This window comes from Esox lucius, chromosome 18 (assembly GCF_011004845.1).
Source record: "Esox lucius isolate fEsoLuc1 chromosome 18, fEsoLuc1.pri, whole genome shotgun sequence".
Taxonomy (NCBI): domain Eukaryota; kingdom Metazoa; phylum Chordata; class Actinopteri; order Esociformes; family Esocidae; genus Esox; species Esox lucius.
Genome location: NC_047586.1, coordinates 12,480,146 through 12,499,367, shown reverse-complemented (window position 1 = coordinate 12,499,367; position 19,222 = coordinate 12,480,146). Strand labels below are relative to the sequence as shown.

Sequence of the window (19,222 nt, the reverse complement as noted above, 5' to 3'; positions counted from 1 at the left end):
TGAAATTTTACCTTGAACCAATTATGTTATAAGTTATGACTGGTCGACTAAATTACATCCAAATGGCCTACATGGCCATAGTGAAACTAACATTTGTAAATCAATATAGCGTCTGGCGCGCCTACAATCAATAGATCTTGTTAATGATAGGAAACCATTATGCTGAGCACTGGGGCCATTTGTAACACTATGAGGATTGCCGCAATGAAAATCCAAATTGACGTAATTTATTCAGGCGTACATATCAATTACAGTCCTAGACGTTTCCCAATATGCGGTTTAATGCAATGCAGGCAATCCTGGGCACCAGCGCACAGAGGAGCAATCAGAGATTCACTAGAGTAAGATACTGTAGCTAAGGGCACTTTCCTTTGTTTCTTTATATCTTCACATGATTAGCTCATTTTCCTTGGAGCACCAGACCATTTTTTTCTTCCTTTACATGAAACAGAGGGGACCATTTGAATGCCCCTCTATTTGGAGCTGTGTCCATTTAAGAACCAAGCTAAAGTGTTCTCAGCCAGTTAGAGAGGTGCATATTTTCAGTATATTTTCTATGAATCTTCTCGTCAGTCTTTGCTCTGTGAAATTTTTGCAGGGCAGAGGAACCGCAGTGTTTTATGGTGCAGTTCTGATGGAAGCAGCTAATTGTCTAGATGGCATTTTAATTTGTGCCATGAGCTTTATGGATAGGAATGAATCCACTTAATCAAAGTCCATAAATGTATGAGATAATTTCAGATAATTATTTGTGTGGTGACTTGTATGATACTGATGAAAAATGGGACTACATAGAAATCGATTTTTTCAAAGGAAAATCTCCATAGAAAGTTACAGATTCAAAGTCAAGAACCAATTATGGCCATTCCAGTACATTACAGCTTGTGTTTTTCATGCTTAAAATAGCAGGAAGCAGTTGAGGAGCGTGGTGCTCCTATCGTGATGGTCAGCTTCCATCCGAATGTCTTCTACCTAGTATATCTGAACCTGTCATGTCATAGCTGAACCCATCACTACGCTAATCTATTATTTAGAGCTGCACATTGAGCGGTCTGGGAGGGTTACTTAAGGACGGAAGGCTTGGCCGGTATCCAGAGAATCACTCCTTCAGACGTTGCCCCATTTCCGATTGACTTCAAATGACAGCGGGTTCTCTTCGCTAGATGAGTTGATTCACAGGCTCAGGTGTGACGGACAATGTACGCGTGTATATAGTGAACACCAAATGAAATTCAAGCTAACTAACTTATTGTACAATAAGTTAAACATATTTAGATTCTAATAATAATAAACTTTAAGCAAATTGTTTCAGTGTTATTGGCTGTATTGATAGCCATCTGTAGCTGTTGCCAGATAATCCAGTGTGTGGTATATTTGCTATACTGGCCAAGCTTGAATTGCTCGAATGTCTATGCTTAATCTCCTCCACCTCTGGTTCCATCATAACTTGACCATGGCTACTGGGAACTGGGAGAGGACAGAAGGGCTGTTAGGGTGTTCCTGGGGCTAAAGTTAGTATTCTATTGGTTTAATTGTTTTAAGCTAGTAGTCCATTGGTTTGATTGGTTTAGGCTAATAGTCCATTGGTTTAGTTGTTTAAAGATAGTAGTCCATTGGTTTAATTGTTTTAAGATAGTAGTCCATTGGTTTAAGTGTTTTAAGATAGTTGTCCATTGGTTTAAGTGTTTTAAGATAGTTGTCCATTGGTTTAATTGTTTTAAGCTAGTAGTCCATTGGTTTAATTGTTTTAAGATGGTAATCTATTGGTTTCATTGATTTAAGATAGTAGTTCATTGGTTTAAGTGTTTTAAGCAAGTAGTCCTTTGGGCATTTTAAAATAATTAGTGCAATCAAGGTGATTTTTTTTAACAGACTCAGAGCAATCAATAGCACTTGCACTGGGTTCCTACTGTAGTCACAGCCAAAGTAAGTCTCTGGTGTTTTGAGCAGTATTCCAATGTTGAGGCAATAATTATTATAATTTACCAACAGGAGGATTAATCTCAGGGGATGTTATTGATGCAGTCCCCTTCCTATCTGTCAACAAAATAAATAAATGAAGTTATGTAGCAAGGGCACTTTGACACATTGTTAATTAGAAGAACCAATTTTCCAAAGAAACAGCTGTTGCTCATAGAATATAGATGAATCTAGCTCATCTGAATCTTCTAATTTGTCAGCCCAGTAAAACAACCCATTGATGAAGAGACTGTTTGTTCTGGGTTCTGTTGCACTGGACAGCTGCTTCAAATACCAATCTGAAAACAAAGAGCCAGTGGCATGTATTCCTGGATGCAACGGGAAGCCAGACATGCCCAAAGAAATGAGTAATAACATAATTGACACCGTAATTCTTTTTAAATCTTTCGTTCTGTCTGTGTTGTCATAATATTCCTTAAATTCACAAATGCCTCTACTGGAAAAATCATCCGAGGGAGAGAAACAGAGCCACAGCTCCCTGTGTAGACTATATGTCATTTTGTCTGGCATAAAGGAGAACGACAGGTTGTCCCCTCAACCCCCCCCCCCCCATAGTATTTGATTGATGCCCCTGAGAATTTGCCCGTCCTGTAATAAAACATTAATATATTGATCATCCAGTCTGATTTCAGTAGTAGTGACCAGATGTAGTAGATGTAGATGTAGTAGAACCACCACCCAAGGGAAGCCCATTGGGATCACTATCTTACTCTATTGTTGTCCAAGCTAAAACAATCTCTTTCCTAAGTGAATCATAGATGGAGATTGAGATTTGGGTTTTGTGAGAAAACCAATGTGTGATAGTTTTAATTCTGCCACTGAGTGATTTGTTTTCTGGTCGTCTCAGCCTTATACAGTATATAACAGTGGATGAAAAACCGCTAAGAAAACACAACTTTACCAAGACAAAAGCCTAGGTTCTAATATTACTTTTTTCCTTCTTTTTACTGCTAACGTGTACTGTGTCATCACCGAGATACGTACAGTCACAGTTTACATTCCGTATTCCGCTCCGATGCCATGCCATGGGAGTATTATGCTTCTGGCTCCTGAATGTTATTCCCACGGGAGTTGTGACAGAATTGGTCTTTCATGATGAGAATGATGTGTGTATAAATGCCTGTTGGAGATACTAAAGACTCCATGAAGAGATGGTTGAACTGTTGTTAATCTTAATAATCGGCCTTTTAACTTCACCTCTAATGTGTAAATACATACAGCAGGCTGGAGGAGCGGCTGAGTCCACGGGAACCGTTTGCTCATCTCATCCAGCTCTTGGACGGGTTCGGCAGGCTTAACAGCTGCAGTGTGTGTGTGTGTGTTATATCAGACCCAGGAGAGTAGAATGGGTGGTCCTCAGGCCCAAGCCCATCATGCCTCCCAAACTGCGGCCCAAAGGCATCTGTCTCCGCCTGGGAACTCCTCCAATGCAAAGCACAGCGTTGCCTCCGCCAGCTGTTTAGCTGAGATAGCCCATAACTGTCAGGACCTGTCTTGAACAGGGCAATCATATCCAATCACTGCTTTCCGTCGCATATTCTTCTAGCAACCATTTTCTGCCCTCACGCGGGATATCGCAGGCATCACATTTGGTTATCAGTAACGACGGAGAGGGTGTAAGGATATCTGGAGGGGGTTCAGGGCTGGAGGAGTGGTGACAGGACCCAATTAGGTAACAGGCAAGGAACGATACGACTGGCTGCCCACTAAATCAGCACAGGCAATGAGACAGACGCCCCAAACTGAAGCAACTCTGAGAGAATCCTCTGTGTGACGGCTCTCTCTCTGTCTCTGTTTCACACACACACCACTATACTATACCTTCAGTAGAACAGTACCTGGGAAAAGTCGTCAGTAAACTGGAGAGCTTCACTGAATAGACAGTTGGAGTTGTTGCTTGCCACGTAAAGATGCGTCAGAACCTTGACAATGCATTCAATAATTCATGTTAGATATTCTGTGTTAAAATATGCATCGGAAAGGCAGGTTTTAAGTTCAAAGGATTTGTAATGAGCCCATTGTGACACATAGTGAATGGGTTTGAGAGTGTGTATTTTTTATGAGAAAGAATAACCACCTGGTCTCTGTCAAGTTTTTCCCCTTGTCTATTAGAGGATCACTGCTGTAGTTGGAGGGCAGCTCCAGACATTTAATGAGCTAGCATTTTCCCTTAGGCACAGATTTAGGATCAGAAAACCATAACCAAAACTTCAACTGAGAAGGGCAGAACTGACTTCAGATCAGTGGCTACATCAAGCGACTACACACTTCCCAATTTAGAATAAACCTGACCTTCAGTCATGTCAGTGCAGGTACCCATAATGCCTCAGTGTTCCCTGCAGCTGTTTCTCATGTGGAAAACAGGGAAGCAACCTGCCAGCAGAACACAGCTCCTCACACTGTCCATTTCTATGGGATTCTATAACATACCAGGCAATGCTTCAAGACAAGACTGGATCAAATCTGCATCAGAGACTTGTGTATCAAATGGAATTATAAAGGATCCTTTCATACTTACTTTCACAAATGTGTTATGCAAGGGATGTTTCATTGCCAACAGTGTGTGATTGGATATCTTGCCTGTCTGAAACAAAACATTCCTCTTCTCTGAAGAATCTCTCCTTTTTACGGCAGTTGTTTGTTGGGTTGTTGTAGTCTGTTTTACATTCAGGCCCTATTACTGCTCTGAGAAATGAACTTAGGAAATCACATCTGAATTTAACAAATAGGACAAGCGAACTGTCACAATATCTGTGGGCCAGCTATCAAAACCATGTGCTTTACCCCAGGCAGGCAGAACACACCAGAGCCTATTTCAGGTAAATGTAACAGAGTTTTAAAGGAATGTTAGGGTGGCAGTCTGACACGCTTAATCTGACCTGGGGGCTTTCGCCAAGCTAACACAATTAAACCAGGCAGCATGACTTCTGGGTGTGTGTGTGTTCGTGTGTTTGAGTGTTTGAGCATTGCGTGAGGCAGGTTTTTTTTTCAGGGCTGCAGACACCATCTTTGCTGACAGATGGGGTTGTTTTTTAAGGGAGGTTGGTAGGTAGTCATTGTCCCCAGCTGGTTATGGTCGGTTTCACATGCATTTCTCCAACTTTTTGTCGCTCTAATTTGGTAATAGACCATATACTATGCTGTGCCGCTCTGTTTGCGCGGAGTGTTATCGGCCTTAACCACTTACTAGCCAAGGCCTGTAAACGACAAGCGTATGAGGAGGGGAATCGCAGCCAGCAAATAAAAAGCCACGGCAGCTTTCAGAAAGCAAAGCTTCTTGCCCCGGTAACATGAGCTGCTATTGGTTTGCATTGTCTCTGTGGACACGTCTTTCTCCTTGGATTATGTTTGCTGTCTGAGTCCACAGAGAGGGGATGAGTCTGTCTGTGGCGGCAGCATGTCGATGGCACACTCCCCCATCAATCAGCCTGTTGGAAAGTAGTAATCCACACATCCTACATCATGGCATTTGGAAAAGAAAAGGTTCCTGGAGGATCTTTTAGAGGTTCTTCAAATGGATCAAATCATTCTGTGTGCTTTTAACGGATTAGACAAGCTCAGTGAATATAGTTTATATTCCCCAAAAAAATATCTTCTTTTTCCTGCAGAAACATTTCTGTGATAAATGATTTCTTGATGACGATTTATTTTATATATGATTTTTTTGAGTGTGAGGTCAAGCTGATGAACATAAATAAAAGCCTTTTTTGCTTTTTCTTGGGGCATATATTTATTACATTAATTCATTATGGTAGTATACATACTGTATATCACAGACTAAAACTATTGTCAGACTTTTTTGGCTTTACATTTCTTTCAGAACCTGAGAGGCCATGTGTGCACTTTTGCCTATTTCATAAACACACATTGCTTATTACATCACCTCACCAGAAACTGTTTCAAGCGAGTGACCGGAGATTCATTGTATGGACCCCCTCAACCAGAAAAACTCTCGCTTCTTTGTGAGGACGCTTTTGTCTTCCTTTCAGAAAGTTCACCAAGTCCACCAGCAGCAATACGCTGCTTCCCTTCCCCAGTCCCACAGCTGTTGTGTCTGACAGTGAGCCTAATTATATGCTGTGTGCATGCTATTTAGGAGAGCCATGTATGTAAAGTACACCCCAGGCCCAGGCAAACGGCAGCAACACTGCATTAGATTATATATTCCTATCCTCCTCCGTTGGCGCTACACAGGGATTGGGAAATTGTTGTTATATACTAGATAGGGACCTGGAAGTTGTTATTATATTCTGTTTAGTGACGTGGATATTGCCGATGCACTCTTTACATCATAATTTTTTTAAAAATCTAATATTGCGAATATCAGCAATACAAGAGTTTCACATTTGTGTTCCTGGTTCTCTAAACCAGGACCAGTACGCCGTTGCATCCACAACAGTGCAGGGTGTTTTCTCATGACAATGACATGCAGCTCTCTTTGTCAGTCGGTTAACTACACACTCACGCCACACTGTTATCCTTTTGTTGGAGTCGTGTTGTTGTGGGTTTACAGAGACACTGTCCAGGGGTAGGCCTGCATTTTCATAATATGCTCTTCCCCGTCTCTCTCGTGGAGGAGAGATTGAGATAACGTGGGGCTCACAGCCGGGAAGCACAGCAGTGCTGCTTTTGTTCAGTGTTCTTTTGATTTGGCAGATCTGAATCGCTTCAACTGCATTGCAGGCAGGTAGGAGTTGGAGAGAGAGAGAGAGACATACTGGAGGTGTACATGGCAATATTCATTTCAATCTGGCTTTCAGGTGATGCAACGAGTTTGAAGGAACTCGCACACAGGACTGCAGAGACCTGCCATGGCCTGTCAGTCAATAATGTTACTATGGCCAGACCCAAAAGCCTGTGTAAGGTTTACTGGATTATGGATCTAGATATATTTAGATTTAGAATGTACAGTATACTTCATTCCAGTTTAGTTGACACAAAAACTAAATGAAATGTGTTGGTAGTACAGTGAAAATTACATATGGCCTCTTTGATTTCTGTTCTCATGTACAACTTATCTCTGATTGCTGTAGCCATATATACTGAATATTGACAATATAACCTGAATCAGCTTATTGATATTATAAACCGGTTACACAGACAATATTCGCTTTCAGCCAATCTGCATTCATGGTTCTAACAGGGATTATAATAAACAGTACAGCAGGTTTTGAATGCTAAATGCAGTGTAATATTTGTGATGCAAAGGTTCAGATAGGATAGATAAACATTCAGCATTCCCTCTGAATAACTGGTGCAGTGGAGAGCTGACGATGAGACGGGGAGAAGAACGCTCCATTTCCTATCCCTAAATCTCCTCAGAGAGATGATGTCACATGTACAGTGTGTGCCTGAACAATAAAATACATTCTGATGAGAGGCGTTGCTGTTAAGAGAACAACGAACTGCACACTGCCTGCTACTCTAGGGTTCTGGCGACCTGGATTCATGACTGAGAACCCCATCTCTCCTGTATCCCCTGTGAATCAATGAATACATATTTTAGGATAAAGTTCTAATTCCCGTTAAATAATCAATGTTATTCAAGTACTGGACTAATAGAGGACAAGCTGCTATAGTTATTCATGCCGCTGGGCAAGAACCTCTAAGTAAGCGGAAACAAACTTACAGCAGGTATAATGGCAGTTTAAATGTTAACGATCAATAATTAGTGCAGCCTTAATGTAGAACCAGATATACACACAAACAGTACACTAATCAATGATTCACTACTAACAGGGTTCCACCCTCCTACAATTACTAATCCATTATAAGGATTTTCTCTCTCGTCCTTTCAAGGGTCCACCACAGGGAGCTGTGCTCCTCCTCTGCTCCTCTGCCACAGCCCGTCGCTGTCTCCTCTGCTCCTCTGTGGCTAGGATTGCTTTCTGGCCCTAGTTGCCTCACTGCGCCCTTTGTTCCTGCCTAGTTAGTCTCTCAGAAGAGGTTCGTCTACATTTCAGCCTGATGGAACCTCCGATCTCAAGGCTGGTCTGTGAAGTTAGGCTTGTGTGTGTCGGCGTGCGCGTCGGCGTGCGCGTGTGTGTCTGTCGCGGGCCTCCCTGCTGCCTGTATGTAGTGGCCTGAATCTGATACTTAGGCGTGCTGTACCAGAGGAGATGGATGTTGTTTGACTTCGCACGCTGCTACCTGGCCAACCCAAATCCAGGCCACGCCTCCTTAATGTGACCATTTACACTGCCTTCGGCTCTGACACTGCCAGTGCAGTGAAACACAGTTGAATTGTATATGGGTTGAAGTCAGCGCCATGAGGACAGCTTTCCTTCTCTCAATCTCTACATCTCCCTTTCCCTCTCTCTTTCAGTTCAGTTAAAGGGGCTTTATTGCCATGGTACACATTTGTCTACACTGCCAAAGCAAGACTTGTATGATAAATATACACTGCTCAAAAATATTAAGGGAACAATTAAATCACACATCAGGTCTCGTTGAACTAAATATATTTAAGATCAAAATGTTTGCTGTACATTGTGTAATTTGTTGAGAACAAAATGACGTAACAACGGTCAATGGAAACTAAAATCACCAACCGATTGAGGGCTGGATTCAAACTTCTGAATCAAAGTAAACAACTGATATCACAGGCTGTTCCAACGTTTATTATTTTATAAATGTTATCACAGCCACTCATAATGTGACTCAGTGGCCCCCACGTGCCTGTATGCACTCCCGACAACATCTTGGCATGCGTTTGATGAGACGGCTGATGGTGTCCTGGGGGATCTCCTCCCAGACCTGGATCAGTGCGTCAGTGAGCTCCTGGACAGTCTGTAGTGCTACTTGGTGGTGTCAGATGCACCGATACATAACGTCCCAGAGGTTCTCAGTTGGATTCAGGTCTGGGTAACGTGAGGTCTGACGATGGGTCTGAGGATTTCAACAGCAGTCAGGGTACCGTTGGGTAGCATGTGGAGGCCTGTGCGACCCTCCAAGGACACGCCTCCCCAGACCATCACTGACCCACCTCCACACCGACATGCTAGATGATGTTGCAAACAGCATAACGTTCATCACGGCATCTCCAGATCCTTTCACGTCTGTCACATGTGCTCCGTGTCAACCTGCTCTCATCTGTGAAGAGAACGGGGGTGCCAATGGCGGATCTGCCAATTCTGCCATTGGCGGACCTGCTTATGTTCTCTGGCAAATGCCAATCGAGCTGGACGGTGCTGGGCTGTGAGCACAGGTCCCAATAGGGGATGTCGGGCCCTCATGCCACCCTCATGGAATGTATTTCTGAAACATGAACACCAGTAGCCCGCTGGAGGTCATTTTGTAGGGCTCTGGCAGTGCTCCTCCTGTTCCTCCTCGAACCAAGAAGCTGATTTTATTTGCACCAAAACAGGTGACATTGATTCACAATCGCTTATGCTTCCTAACTGCACAGATTGATATCACTGAGGTTTAATTGACTTGGTGTTATACTGTGATGATTACATGTTCCCTTAGTTGTTTTGATCAGTGTGGTGTAGAAAATGAAAGTAAAAATTAAAGCATTTCAAAATGATTAATATAGTTAATATTCTTAGCTATGTACAATGTGATAATGTGCAAATAGTTGAAGTATGAATGGCAAGAGAAAATAAGACATAAATATATTGGTTTACGGTGTTTACGATGTTGTTTATGCTCCACTGGTTGCCCTTTCCTCATGGCAACGGGTCACATCTTGCTGCTGTGATTGTACATTTCGATATTTCGTCTAACAGGTGTGGAAGTTTATCAGAGTTTGGTTTGTTTTTTAATTTGTCGTGTGTGTGTTTGTCTGTTTCCAGTTTATTTGTGCGCCCTAAATGAGATTCCGTTGTACTCTGCCATTTTCTCCATCCGATGTTGAAATTGTAAAGGCCCAGTGTGGAGAGGGGTGTGTCTATTCCAAGGTACAGGGGTACTGAGGTGCAGCGCCGCTGCTTATGCCTCAGAGATAATGCTGTCTTGAAACGACCTGAAGAAAACTGAGAGCTTTAAGTAGATGTAGGCTTTAGCAAGAGATAGGAGAGGAGGGGCAGCGCTGGGATGAATCATGCTCGACTGGCTGGGGTGAACAGCCTGAGTTGAGGTAAAAGCTTATTGAGAATGGTTCTCTGCCAGAGGAACATCACAGACCTGACCGTATATGCCAGGTACATCTCAGCCGATCAGTGTTTTTCTGCAGCAATCAAAAGGTGGTGAGGGGCGTTGCAGTTGGCTGCTCTGAATCCGTGCCGCCGGCGGTCTGCAGAATTTTCTGGTGGGGACGATAGGAGAACAGATCCAAACCGCCCTCACCCCTCCCTCCGAACAACACACACACCAGACTGGCACAGACTGGGCAAGTGGTCCCCCAAATAACAGTGATAAAATATAAATGTTTCCAGCACCATCTGCATGCTGATCTGAATCATGTCTCAGATCAGCATGCAGATCAACTTCTTCCACCTAGAAAACCTCTCTGCTGGCCAGGTTCTGAAAGGATAACAAAAAGCCCAGTGGAACGAAAAGAGACATCTATTTTTTGTCACTGGGTGCTCAATTTGCAGCTTTTTATTAAAGAAACAGGAAAATCGGAATTCAATGGCTAATTTGATTTCAGACAAGTGGAAAATAAATGTGAAATTACAGTGTGTGTTTGTTTGCTGCTATTTCCTGTGCTTATCTGTCTGGCACACAGCTTCCTGGATGTTCCTCTGTAAATCTCAGAAGAGAGCTGAGGAGAAAACACATCAAACCCATGGCTAAAAGAATCAGCAATGTTGACGACAGCAGAAAACAACAACAGCATCCTTATCCTCATCCCCATCACCTGTCTTCAGTGCAAACCATGCCCTTATCTTTTCAATGGGGGATATACTGAACGAATCCCCTTGATCTGAAGATAGAGAGACTGGTAGACAGAGAAAGAGGGAGGGATAGAATAGAGAGAGGACTGAGCTAGAGAAAAATGAAAGAGGCAAGAGAGTATGTTTGCTTTGTTGATCGTTTGTTTCATTTGAACTGAAGTGTTGTGCATAATGGCAGTGTGTCCTTTCTTCACAGTGGACACAGATGGGTTAGCATTGTGTCTTATTAAACATACACCTCCCTTTCCTCAGTCATGTTATAGAGTTTGTTTTTTGAGTCTGCCGTTATTATGTTGGCTATGCTCGACCGAAAGTGCTGTATTCCCAATATATTACGGCACGAACGCGCCTGTGAGTAGGGCCTTCTTCAATGGAGCGGGGCCTTCTTCAAAGGAGTGGGGCCTTCTTCAGTGGAACAGGGCCTTCTTCAAAGGAGTGGGGCCTTCTTCAAAGGAGTGGGGCCTTCTTCAGTGGAACAGGGCCTTCTTCAATGGAGCAGGGCCTTCTTCAATGGAGCAGGGCCTTCATTCATTTGCAGTTTTGGCTATTTGAGTACCAAATTGTGATCACCAATTTCTGCATACACAATTTAGCTAAAACATTTTATTACATTATTGTCAAGTTATTACAATATCTATAGTTATTATGGTATTGGTTGCTACATACATTTTGAGTGAATTTGAGTTATCAGTGCCATCCATGATAGTTTGAAATCCTGACAGATTATGTTGTTATTTGAATTAATACATATTTCATTAGGCCTTTTTACTGAAACTCAGTCACATTATGCTGAATGGCAAAGTGAGGTGTATACCTGTAAGCAAACTGCAATGGTGGCCTTCAACATTTGGAATTCGTGGACCCATGAATGCTGCGGTGGTAAAGACACATGCCTCACAGTTAACAGTACCGGGGTTTGAATCCATCCTGTGAATTAGCCCAGTGTCCGGTGGATGGTGGTGCAATTGAGTATCAACGTCCAGGTTTGAGGTTTTTGGAATTTAATAAGGTTGCATTGGTTCAATTCAAGTAGGATTTACTTGTTGACTTCCACTTGTAATTGACACGTGAATTTGACAAGAGAAAATTCTGTAGTTTTTTCCCACAATGCTGTTTTAATATGGAGCTAATCACAACTCATCTGTTATTTTGAGAGCAGCACCTCGTCAGGTCTCTGTCCGGACTGGCATGACTGTCATCATCATTCCAATCACATATTCACAGCACTGGCCTTCCTCACAGCAGGCTTTTGTCTAGTTACCCTTAGCTACACAGTTCTCTCCACCTTTTAGAACAGTGCACAAGAGGTACAGGTATCTGCCTGTCTGCCTGTATGTCCTTTGTTCTGTCTTTGACTGTGTCACTTCAGCAGGTTAAGACATAGGTGAGTCACGTTGATATGCTGTGCGGGAAGACGGAGGAAGATTTGGGTTGTGTTCGCCTGCTGGCTGACGGGATGCTGTATTTCTTGTCTCTCCCAGGTGCACCGAGTTACATTATGACCCCGAGCTGCCATCCACCTCCATCATCATCACCTTCCACAACGAGGCCCGATCCACTCTGCTACGCACCATCCGGAGGTAAGAGATCCCAGAGTCGGTCCTGGTGCTGAGCCTGAACCAGGCCACTGCCAGTTTGCTCTCTGACCTATGTCTGACTGGTATGGACTCTCCACTTAACCCTGACACCTAAGCTCTGAAGTCCTCTAAGGGCCTTTCCTATAGAAGCCCCGTCTCCTCCTCACCTTTTCCTGTCCCAGGGCGTCACCCGCTCGCCTCAGCACCACGCAGCAAAGCGAGGGCCTCACTTCCGCTGCCCTGCCAAACTCTCCTGGAGTTGGCTCAGCTCATTACAGCTAGAGTAGTCAGCAGAGACAGGGCTGTGTCTTAATGATTACAGAGAGGAGTTCACCAAGGGAAATGCCATTCCTGTTTACAGTATGTGTCTGCCCCAAACCATTTTCAAGCTCTGCCGTTTCTACCAATTAAAAGACAATCCCTCCCAGTAGGATTCAGCCCGCATGAAAAAAATTAAGTTTGTAATTGTGCCTCTAGTCACACTGCAGGCTCAGGAAATAATGGTCTCCAGTTCCAGGCTCTTTCCCGAACAATAGCTATGGAAGAATGTCAATGGAGGTTTGCTTTTCTGATAATGAATTCATCTTCCTGATTCTCTCTCTTTTTGTGTCCGTGTGCGTCTCACTCTGCGCATCTCTGCTCCTCACTCACGTCTTTGTCTTGGGTAGTGTGAAGGAACATTCAGACACCTCCTGAGGTACCAACGCCTTCCCCGTGGCCTTGAGCGGGTGGGGTTTAATTAGTACAGTGTTCCGTGGCTGCCAGCATGTTTCTGTCATCATGGCAGCCTCCATTCCAACTGCCTGTAACAACATAGGCTCAGCTTCCCTCAGCCGTCTGCCACACGCCATCAGTGATGTAGCTAATGGGAAAAACGACTCCAACAGTGCTAATCTCCTGAGGTTCCTGTGTGTTCTGGCACCTCCCTGTGAACTGAGGCAGGCTGGGGGTTCATGGGCTGGTTAGAGTGTGGCATACCGCCCACTGTGGTTTCTCAGCCTGTCTGTTTGTCTGTCAGCTCTCCCTCTCCCCGTTCTCTCTCTCTGCCTCTCTCTCTGCCTCTCTCTCTGACCTCGGCTAGTGCCAGAATCAAACATTGATACAGAGCGGGTTTGAAAAGCAGGCCTTGGGCCTCTGTTCTTGATTTGTGGTCGTGCTGACAGAGGCTATTACTACAGTTCAGCTCTCAGAACCCTCAGTGGCGGAGTGGGAATAGGCTGGAAACCTTCCTAAAAGCCTGCTTCTCTCCAGCAGACAGACCTTATAGATAGATCAGTAGAGGAGAGGTGGAGGAGAGGAGAGTAGACTGAAGGTCAGAAGAGGAAAGGAGCCGTAGAGAGGAGGGGAGAGGCCTCCCTTTTATTTCATTGCCTCAGCTGAGAACTGGCCAAATACTGCACTGGGATGCTACATTCTGATCATGTCATTTTTTGTGAAGTCGTCGTCGTTGTCACGGAGAGAAGGAGCCCACAAACTGACTCCTTCAGTGTGTACTCACTAAACAAATCATAATGTATTTCCCCCCCCAAAAAATCCAATACTGTAGATTGGACTATTTTTCAAATGTCACCTATTCCTGGACATGCCAAAACGATCCTCTGTATGGTTGTAATGTATTCCTCCCACTCATAGTTACCATCCTGAGTTGGGAATGCATCTGAAGAAACTGAAATATATTAGGTAGTCAGAGGGCTTCTCTCCTGTGGGTGCGTGGGGAGTGTGGGCTTCAAAGTCGCTGTGCTCATGGGCCGAACCGCCCCATTAACACAGGAGGAATCAATATAATGACATTCTAACCACTTTTCCCCAAGTCTGCTAGCCCAGGCCTTTTGATTGTGGGTAGTAATTCCACATCGTTTGTGTATACTTAATTCTAAAAGGAAAGATTACTTAACCTTGGTTTTGTGTGGCGGTAGAGCATTGGCAAATGTTGTAAGTTCAATACACATCAGGGTCGCTTATAAGTGAAATGTATACACACGTGACTGTACGTCGCTTTGAATTTAAGCTTCTGCTAAATAGCCTGGTGTACAATATATTCACATTACTTTGTTGGAATTGCAATTCCTTTTGTATGCAATTGAAAAGGATTAACTACACCACAGTATATCTTTCAGTTTATACAAGCCTTTGGAGTACATTTCTTTAGAACTACGTCTGATTTCATTATAATATCAATAATATTTTTTCTGTCACACAAACTATCTGAAGAACATACTTTGTTTTCTTAGTGGTTCTGACGTTCTTGGAGCCGTCTGTGATTCATAGTAAATGCCAAAGCCTACATCAGTGTTGGACTGGACCCAACTCCCACATGAGACTCAACTTGATTGTGTGTTCTGCGAATTTCACACCTTGTTTAAGACTGATTCGAACTCAAAGTAATACCTATCTTACATAGGTTTTAGGAGAAACCATCACTTTGATGTTATTCATGCAATACAAGCATTAACATTTAAATGTTTGCCTTCAAATGAAGCAGACTAATCACAGATGGAGGAGGGAATGCAGCCTAGAAGAAAGTCTCCAGCTATTATCAGTAATGCTTCTCTAGACATACTGTAGCACAGGGGCAATGGTATCCCACTTCCCTTGATTAGGCTGCACTTAACTGCTCAGTCAGGACTCAGTCATAATGTCAAGCTTTACTTGTTGCCACCGGCAACGGTTTTCTGTCAGGGGCCTTAATAAAGGCATGTGGGTTCCAGGGGCAGTGGGGGACAGATGAAGCGGGATAGAGGAGGGGAACGAAGTGATGAATGGGTCCAGCATGCGCCGCCATGGAAGAAAAGACCTACAAGCCCGACAAGTCTCCAATTACTCACCCAGACGGGAGGGGGAGAAAGAGAGGGGGAGATACAGAGAGATGGCGAGATAAGGATAGAGGGAACAATAAATAGAGACAGGGTGGAAGGAGTGAGAGGAAAGAGAGAGAAGAACAAAAAACTGAGCAGGAGATGGAGAGAGAGAGAGAGAGAGAGAGAGACCCCCCATGCCATGCTACGAATCAAATCCCGCAGCATATCCAAGCCAGCCCCGTGAGCATCACTATGTCATCCGCAGACTTCACCACTATCACCGGAGCATGCCCGGCCTGTACTGGGATGGGGATGCTGATTGGCTGCCTGGGTAGACATGCTCTGCTCTCCACTGGTGTGTGTAATGTTCAGGAAGTTGGCCAGGGAAAGAGGTTTAGCTTTAGGGTGGGATGGGCGTGTGGTGTGAATCAGAGTTGTGGAATAGAGCGATAGGGAAAGAGGGAGCGTGAGGGCCTGTGATGAAGTGAAGAGACTGGGCCGATTCAGACCAAGATGAAAGGAAGTCTCAGGAAGATTTGACCTTTTCGCTCCATCTGTCGTCACTCTTCAGCCGTGCATCCCATGAGAGAGGCAGCCTTAACTGTTCGTTGACAAACCGGGGTGGGTTCTGGTGGAGAATGGAGTTTGGTCGGGAAAAGAGCTAAACTCAAAGGGAACGTTCCTACATTACCTCAAACCTTGTAATATAAAACCACCAGTTATGAATGTTTAATGTTTTAATCTTCAGAACGAATGACAGTGTTGTTTTATTGAAGCTGCAGTATATTGTCATACTGGTAATGTCATTCGTAATTTTCACAGCACCGTTTCTCATCTGACTCTGGGGAAAAACCTGATTACGCTTCTTGCATTTGTATTACATTTTACATTTGAATAATTTATCTTATCCAGAACGATTTACAATGACTCCTTTAATCTTAACATTCTTAGATGGGAGAATGACATACAGTATATCCTGTATTTATATATGTATATGATTCTTAATTTAAAATATATATATATAGGAGGTTAGGAGGTTCTTCAAGGTACTGTGCTATACTGATGTATATTTGTTATTGTAGTCAATAAGAAATCTGTTTCTAACGCTACTGCTCCCCTTTCATCTCAGTGTGCTGAATCGGACGCCAGTCCACCTAATTCACGAGATTCTCCTGGTAGATGACTACAGCGAGGACGGTGAGTAGAAAAGCAGCTGATTACAGGAGGAAATGGATTGGAGATGGATGTGATGCGCTTTACCATTCTGGTTCAGGTTCCAGAAAAAAGGAATCACTGATTGAAAAGATTTCCCCTTGTCCCTGACAACATGTTTATTTTAGGTTAAATCCAATTCCATGCTGTGTGGGTGACGGTTTGGAGAACATTGCATCTCACCTTGCACCAAACATTGTCTTTCAGCGAACGACTGCCTTCTACTCAACAAGTTGCCCAAAGTAAAGTGTTTTCGGAATGACAGGAGGGAAGGTAATGTAGTTCATTTGTGTGTGTGTATGTGTTTGGGGGAGGGTTGGTTTGTGGGTGGATGTGCCTGCCTTCCTGCATGTTCTGTGTGTGTGTGTGTGTGTTAAGAGAGAGAGATTATTATTTCAATGCAGACATTATACAACTGTGTTCTGAACTTGAACACGCACTTGTTGGGGGAAAAAGACACGTGTTGTTCTGAGAAGATAACAACAGGCTCAGAAGAACTTCAGCGGCTTCCTGAACTAGATGATTTCAGGTCACAGGAAAGTTCAGTCACCAGCTGTGAGACAAGAGAGCAGATTCAAGTGGTTTGATATGAGAGGGTTTTAAGTGGATTGTTATTCTGCCTCAGAGTACAACATTAATTGTTCCCAGGTCATGGATTGACGTGGTGGACTAAGGACACACTGTGCTGATTCTTGCAAACTTGTTAAAACCATCCTGTTTAAACCTCTGATCTAAAATTGCTAGTTGCTAGCTTTTCTCATAGGCAAACCTGGTATAGTTTACCAGTGAACCAGTCATCCTGAGTGATGTCTAAAGGTCGTGTTGTTGAATTGACTATCAGAACGTACTGGTGGACTTGGGGCAAGGCTGCCTTAGTGGAAAACTGTTGAATGTGAGAAAAGTTAGCAGCTAGCCATTTTGGACCAATGTTTTTAGAAGACATTGACAAGTATGGCTCTGCCATGATCCCATACAGGAATGGTGTTTTAATTCCATTATAGCAAGACATCCAAATGTTGCTTAGAATGCAGCCCAAACACAATATAAAAATAACTGATTACATAGCATTTATGAGTCATTGTTTCCAGGATTTAATTATTCTTTTCTTGCTCCCCGTGTCACCTTTAACCCTTACTCCACCAGGGTGTGACGCGATAGCACACCATTCCTAGCTGTAAACTGGCTAAAGTTTTCAACAAAGGAAATGAAGAGCATCTTGTGCTGATTTCTAGTTAAAAGCCCTCAAGGCTACCTGGTTGTGCTTGTCCACAGTGTCATCAAATGGATCACCACAGACAGTCTGTGAAATATGTAGTTAACGTGCACAGATGTGAACTCGGTAACAAGATGCAGATTGCAGTGTGTGGATTGATGTGCCCCAAACCCATCACTCACAGGTGTTTGAATTTCCCTTGATAGGTTCAGCCTAGAGGCAAGGGAAATGAACCCCCACTTAACTCAAACCTCACAGTCACACTTCCAACAATCTCCGAAAGTAGCTATTTTCACCTAATAGCAACAAAAAAAAATTATGCTGTCTTGCATCTCAGTTGTCTTGTAATGCAAGAAGATAGGGGGCTGTTGTGATCCCTGTTTGAAGCCTTTAGTGTCTTGAGGTACGTTGTTTTGTTGTAGGCCAGTTCAATGGACTGTTGTAGCTGTCACAGTGGTATCTGATTAGTGCTCATTGTTCGTCGCCAAACGTTTTCTTATACTCATTTCCGAGTTGTCACTGCGCTCAGTGCAAGCGTGACTGAACCTACTAAAAACTCCTGTTGCCAACAAACCTAAGATCCAGTGTGTCTTCTCGTCTTGCTGTGAGCCCGGGCTAGATAAGGCGGATTGTGATGTGACAGAGGTGACAGTCCATGGAGGAGTGTGGACACCCCTGTGAGAACGGCGCTAGGAGCTCCGGGATGAATGAGAGACGGACAGAAATCCATTAATGACCGCATCTTGTCAGTGATGGTCTGGCTTGGAAAATTTAGCCGGCTTATTTGAAGATGCTAATGTTTTTGCCTCCTTATGGCTCCTCGGCACAGTTTCAGAGAGGAGGCGGGGTGAGATGGAGGTGTCGTGAGGAGTGTGGGGTGCTGGGGGGTTTGTGGGGGTGGGGTGAGATGGAGGTGGGGGAGGGTGCGCACGATGGAGTAGGCGGGTTTGAGAGGACAAGATCTGGGGGGGGGGGTCTGCTTTTTCTGTTGCGTCAGACTTTAATGGAACTCGTTTGGATCCGGCCTCTACCACGCTATGATTGCTCAGCAGGTCGGTCGTTGTAATGACAGATAGTCTTCCAGTTGTTTACGCGTGTAGCGGTGATGGATTTGTCGAGCGATGCAATCACGGGTCTGGCTGCAGCGCCCCGCCGTTGCTTTCATAGCGGTTTGGCTCCTCGTCCTGCGAGGGCCACTTATAAAACATACGCTCAGCAGTCAGTTCGGACTTTGTCAACGGTGAAGCTCGTGGAATGGGATGATGATTTGAAATGTACAGCCTTGAAATGCCGTTAGAAATAACTGAGGAACAGTTGTGTGAGGCGTTGTGGGTAATTTCACTCCTGCTCTACTGATAAAAAGCAGAGGGATGTCTAATCTCAAGACAAGTCCCAAGATTCCACGCCGGACTGTATCAGATGTCTTACTGACAATACCTAATCAAGTGTAAAAATCATTATAACCCCAGTGAGATTGTATCTTTGCTGTAATTCCGTGGTTTTCTGAATAGCAAATGTTGTCGTTAAGCCGTTAGGCATGCCTCTGTTTGTTCCCGGAGCCAGATGAACGTGTGTGTTGCTGTGTGTATGTGAATGGGAAGG

At 43.9% G+C, this 19,222-nt stretch overlaps 1 protein-coding gene across 1 annotated transcript in view; it reads left to right on the top strand.

Moving 5' to 3' along the window:
* Window positions 1–19,222, top strand: part of galnt14 (UDP-N-acetyl-alpha-D-galactosamine:polypeptide N-acetylgalactosaminyltransferase 14 (GalNAc-T14)) — a 74,742-nt gene that overhangs the window by 25,298 nt on the left and 30,222 nt on the right. Inside the window, exons 3-5 of the mRNA XM_029114674.2 lie at window positions 12,302–12,400; window positions 16,325–16,392; window positions 16,615–16,680. Coding sequence (XP_028970507.1) covers window positions 12,302–12,400; window positions 16,325–16,392; window positions 16,615–16,680 — 233 coding nt within the window. The remainder of the gene's footprint in view (window positions 1–12,301; window positions 12,401–16,324; window positions 16,393–16,614; window positions 16,681–19,222) is intronic.